General features: G+C 37.2%; 1 protein-coding gene across 1 annotated transcript in view; it reads right to left on the reverse strand.

Annotated features, from left to right (window-relative positions):
* Nucleotides 1–6,000, reverse strand: part of smurf2 (SMAD specific E3 ubiquitin protein ligase 2) — a 110,358-nt gene that overhangs the window by 5,418 nt on the left and 98,940 nt on the right. Inside the window, exons 16-18 of the mRNA XM_008116381.3 lie at nt 5,817–5,937; nt 3,957–4,158; nt 738–813 (exon numbers count right to left, since the gene is read on the reverse strand). Of these exons, the coding sequence (XP_008114588.2) occupies nt 738–813; nt 3,957–4,158; nt 5,817–5,937 (399 nt within the window). The remainder of the gene's footprint in view (nt 1–737; nt 814–3,956; nt 4,159–5,816; nt 5,938–6,000) is intronic.

The raw sequence follows: 6,000 nt of genomic DNA on the forward strand, positions 1-6,000 counted from the left end.
GCTTCTGGAGTGAGAGAATTGGCCGTCTGCAAGGACGTTGCCCAGGGGACGCCCGGATGTTTTGATGTTTTTACCATCCTTGTGGGAGGCTTCTCTCATGTCCCCGCATGGAGCTGGAGCTGATAGAGGGAGCTCATCCACACTCTCCCCAGGTGGGATTCGAACCTGGCAGCTTTCAGGTCAGCAACCCAACCTTCAAGTCACTTAGTCCACTACGCCATCTGGGGGCTCCGCAATAAAGTTGCTAAAAACAGGCTACCTAAATGTGAACATGTTAATTATTAGACTATGATATGCAGAAAGGAAACTGTTCCATTTGGGAAATGATGGCCTCAGGCTTTACATGTTCATTTTAAGCCATTAAAGTTTAACTTGATTAGGTTAAAAAGACAAAATGGTGGGAGATATATCTGAGGCAATTTGCAACCATATTGTCCAATTCTACTGCAGATCATAAACGGAGTAAACAGATTCAGGATTTGCATCGACTGGCCTGGTAAAAAAAAACCCGTCCATTTGTATGCAATTTGCAAACCAGTATGTAAGGTCTTATATTTTTTATCATTAGGGCCGAAATTAAAAAAGGTATTCCTTTATATAACAATTTTGGCAATGTGCAATCAATCACTTAGCTATTTTTTTTTTACTGGAAGGCTAATGAAGTATAGATTTAATTCACTGCAAATTCCATAATCGCCTGTTAGGAAAGGATCAGTATGGCACTGCATGTGACTTACCAAGTATGAGCTTTTGGCAAGTTATTTGTGCTAGCATCAATCTGATGAATTGTAAATAATCTTGGGCCAGTGGCACCTAAAATACAAAGACAGTAAATACAGTTCAATATGACACAGCTTGAAATTTCATCGTTCTTAGAGAGCAGAATATCAATCATTTAAACAAACAAACATTCTAAAGATCTCTGGACAGTACACAACAATAATTGATGTGATAATTTCAAAAGACATAAACAAATAAAATGATTATTTTAAAAGGCTAAAACATATTAAATTATTATAATTGTTGTTGTTGTTGTTGTTGTTGTAGTTATTATTATTATTATGTTTATTTATACCCCTCTATTTCTCTCCACAAGGAGACTCAAAGCAGCTCTGAGATTAGTGGATTAAAAGGTCACAGAGTAGAACTGTGAAAACAATTAAAAAATTCAAAATCATGCAGATGCATAACGGACTAAAACCAGGACATCCAATGGATTCTCAACAATGACTCCCATCAATGGAAAAGGCCATATTTTGCATCTGGCTAAGTCTCAACCCAACTTATAGATTGCAGAAGCCACCCATGTAGATTTGGGGGGGGGAGGGGGTTGTTGTGTAAACAAAAAGAAAAAGAAAGAAAATAAAAACATACATAAAAAGAAAAGGTTAACAAGACTTTATACTGGCATCTAATCCAAATCATATACAAAATGTTAGTGCCTGTTCAATTATCACTTCTTATCAAACCCCTACCCCTCTTACTCCATACCTGTGAACCCATCACCCAAGACCTCGGGCACCACTCAATGTGGATTTCTTATCTTTGTTTTTCTTTCCAGATAGCCAAATGACAGCTTCCATTTATTTATAAATTTTCCTTTATTTCTTCCTGTAATACCATTAGTTAGCGTGACAATTCGGATACACTCTAATATTTTCTGTCTCCAGTCTTTAATAGTTAACTCTATTTCCTCCTTCCAAGATTTTGCTATTGTTAGTCTTGCCGCAACAAAGCAGCATTGGCAAATTTCTTTGTCTTCTACACCAAGATTCTTCCTAAATAATCCTAAAATACACATTTCTGGGTTTTTCTTAATCTTTTTGGTGATCATATTATTTGTTTCTGTAACCACTGTTTTTCAAAAATATTGTACTATATTGCAGAAACACGAAAAAAGGTGTCTTTCTGCATCCTGCACTTCCAGCATTCACCTCGAAAAGTTTTATCTGTTTTGGCCATTAGCTCTCGAGTTATATAGCTTCTGTAAAACATTTTATGTTTTCTCTAATTGAACTAGCTATCGAAAATTTAAACCCCCTTTTCCAGAGATGTTCCCAGTCCTCCAAATCAATATTTCTCCATAAATCTATAGCCACAAAATTATCCCAGTTTTTATTTGATTGTCCTCTAAGTTATAGTCTAAAATACAATTTGTATAGTCTGGAGATAGGCCTTTGTTACCCTTTGAAAATGTTCTGATTTTCTAGTTGAAAATCCTACCCTCACATCTTTTGTAAATCTATCATGTAATTGATAGAAGTAAAACCAATAATTTATCCCTAACTCCTTTCTCCTTTTAAGTTTCCATTGCTCTTTTTCTTTGGTAAGGTACTCCCTATAGGTACTTGATTCTACGTGGGTATTTGGTCTCAAGACTGCTTCCATTGGGCACAGCCGTAACAGAGCTTTTGGTTCAATCCCCTTCTTCTACTCTTTCCACGTTGCTAAAAAAATTAGCTTTTATTATGTGTCTGTTAAATTCCTTATTCACCATGTCCTTTTCATACTACAGACAGGCATGCCACCCAAATTGTAGATTATGGCCCTCTAAATTAAGTAACTCGCTGTTCTCCAGTTTGATAAATTCCTTAAGCCAACTGAAACTTGCTGCTTTGTAATAATATTTAAGATCTAGAAGTACTAGGCCCCGTCTACCTTTCGCATCTATAAATTTCCTATAACCAATTCTAGATTTTTGGCCTTTTTAAAATTTAACCAGATTTTTCTTCCAAAGTTCAAAAATCTTTACTCCTTTGATAATTGGTAAATTTTGAAACAAAGCAACATTTTAGGTAGAACCATCATTTTCATCACTGCTACCCTCCCTAACCACATAACTTGTGTTGGAAATACCAAGCTTCTACAAACCTCCTATACTAGTTATTTGTTACGTATATAATTGTGATTGCTTACTATATTGTATGTATATATTAGTATGCAGTTTTCCCCTTAACTATGTTGTTTGAGGTTGTGGGAGGGACTGCAAACCATGTGAACAGATCTGGGACTATTCCGACCGAGACTCCATTTTTAGAAGCCAGGTTTGCATCAGAAGTCAGTCAGTACAATGTGTTATCGAAAACTCACAGCAACTCAGTCCAGTTTAGAAGTCAGTCAGTACAGTATGCAATTGTCAGTGTTAATGTAAAGTTAGTGTCAGTATGTTGCAGTGAGTAGTCAGTCTATACTGAGTCAATGTTCAGTAATGTATTAGACTGAAGAGAGTGTTAGTCTGTATGCAACAGAGAAAAGACTGCAACAGAATGCTTTAGAGAACGTACTGTTTAAAATATCAACCAATAAGAAATATACCTGTATGCTGAATACATGAAGTTTGTAAGTAAATCAAGTATGTTACTTTTAACGAAGACTACCTGTTTTTGGTCTCTTGAGAGCATGATTTAAAAACTAACATGTTTTATAGGAGAGTAAATGCTTTTTGGACAACTGAAATAACACTTCTGAATATCTGATATATTTTGTGCATTGGCATATCTTTGTTCCTAACAGTTCATAGAGATAACCAGAGATAAGCAGGGTACATCAGTCTAACAACTGACAAGCCTAATTTGCCTTGCATGAATACTAGTGGATATTTACCACTAAGGAGAAAATTCACTCAAATGAGTGTTTATCTCTTCTTAGGAAGATCATACTTTACAAAAGGTTATGATTATTCCAAATAGTGTGAATGCCAATTAATCTCCAAATGGGCCATGCTTCCAAAAGCTATGGAGATTCCTGGTTTCTAAAAGGTCATGCCGTTCCAAAAAGTTGAATTCTTTGCCATAAAAACCCCCTATGTAGATTTTGGACAAAAATGCACAAATCCATGACATACAGCAAGTCATACTTTGCAAAACGACATTGTTTCTGCTAGAAATGTTAGAGTGCTGTTTGCTTCAGGAAACACTTGAACCGTGACAGTGCCATGGGATTTGTGTCTTTGTTACCTTGCAATGCCTTGAAGCCCTGCAGAGGCACTCTGGATGACCCAGTCACAAATTGCAGCAGTCGGGCTCTCCTCTCTTCGTCAAAGAGCTCCACGGCTTTCCAGAACCATTTCACAATATTGCTATCCGGCGTGCAGTGCTTTAGCCTCGTGTTGGCCTTCCAGTCATTTACGTCTATCTTCCCAAGGCCACAAATGATGAGCTGTTCACAATCATACAAATCAAAGCTGAAAACAGGAAACTACAGCCTCTGAATGATAAAGAAGTGCTGCTCTGGTTTTGCTTTTGTTTTTAGTTGCATGTAAGAAATGATGACCAGTGAAATTTGAGCATTAGTCTAAGCTAGAGATTTTCAATTTTCAATGTTGGTGACATGCTTTTTTAGACATACACCCTTTCACAACACGGGAAGTCAGTTTTACTGGAAAACCAAGGGTTAAACCAACCCCTTATAAGAGGTTCATTTAATCTTTACTGTATAAATGAGGCCTGGCATTTTTTTTCTTTCACACTTCTTATGTACTACAGTTGAGTCTTGTGTAGTTTCCTCTATAGCCATTCCATCATTTTCAACAAATTTTCTTTTCTCAATTAGGAACTTAAGTCATTTTAGTGGGAATTATTGCCTCCGATGGCTCAGTGTGTTAAAACACTGAGCTGCTGAGCTTGCAGACCGAAAGGTCACAGGTTCAAATCTGGAGAGCGGAGTGAGCGCCCGCTGTCAGCTCCAGCTTCTGCCAACCTAGCAGTTCAAAAACCTGCAAATTTGAGTAGATCAATAGGTACCGCTCCGGCGGGAAGGTAACGGCGCTCCATGCAGTCATGCCAGCCACATGAACTTGGAGGTGTCTATGGACAACGCTGGCTCTTCAGCTTAGAAATGGAGATGAGCACCAACCCCCAGAGTCGGTCACGACTGGACTTAACGTCAGGGGAAACCTTTACCTTTACCTATTGCACCTCAATCAACAAATTCTGCAAATTACACAAACTATGTTGAATTGGTTGAGATTCTATGAGATATTCATTGAAAAACTACAGCAAAATGTGCTGCAGGATGTCCCGCAACAACAAAGTTTTTGTAATTTAATCAACTTTTTCCATGTTTTTATGGTAGAACCAATTAGGAAATGACACGTATAACCCAGTAACAAAAATAGTAGTACATAGTGTTATAAAAGTTATAACAGTAACTACCCTTGAACAGCACCAGCCTTTATTTGTGGGTATTATTATTATTTAATGATTCTATGAAACCCTGCTCCATCCACCTGACTTGCCATCAGGGCAATGACTAGTATCACTGGCACAGTGGCAAGACCATCCCTTTTGACTTCTTGGGTCATTTGGGATGCCCTGCCTACAAATAAAGTGGTGGATGTTGGCATCAGTGGCTCAGGGCAGCTATCAAAAACAATTACCCAATTGTTACTATTATTATTATTAACTATTGATACCCCACCTTTCCCCCCATGGGGACTCAAGGCGGCTAACAATTCCACACTTGACAAGTTTTTAAAAGTGCAGCATAAAAGTTAAAAAAGCAATTAAATAGTAATAGTGTGTTAAAAACAGAATTAAAATATAATAAATACTTAAATGGCCTTTAAAACTCATGGCCTTCCCACCCATGTTTCATGTTTCCCAAGAAATAACACTGAAATATTGTTAACAAGCTCAGCTAATAACAGATAAAATGTTAATTAAGCCTTCATTGACTGAGAATGTTCAATACAGTTGTTACTCATAATTATTGTTACTGCAAATCCTATGTATAAGTTCAGGGTGTAACTTTGCATGTTCCCAAATTTAGAAACATTCTCTTGTTATGTTTAACAAATGTAGCATTTGCATACTGACCTCTAGCTCTTTCTCATCAAACGTCTTTAGTAGATGTTGTGGGATTACTTCATTAAATCCCTTCTGCAGAGCCAGAAATTGAGCTTCAATCCCTCGTAAAAATCGCCAGTTTACATAAAGCCTGAAACAAAATTCACAATCTGTTTGCAAAGGAGTTTTTGCCTTCACACCTAGCATCTCAGGT

Source organism: Anolis carolinensis, chromosome 2 (assembly GCF_035594765.1).
Source record: "Anolis carolinensis isolate JA03-04 chromosome 2, rAnoCar3.1.pri, whole genome shotgun sequence".
Taxonomy (NCBI): domain Eukaryota; kingdom Metazoa; phylum Chordata; class Lepidosauria; order Squamata; family Dactyloidae; genus Anolis; species Anolis carolinensis.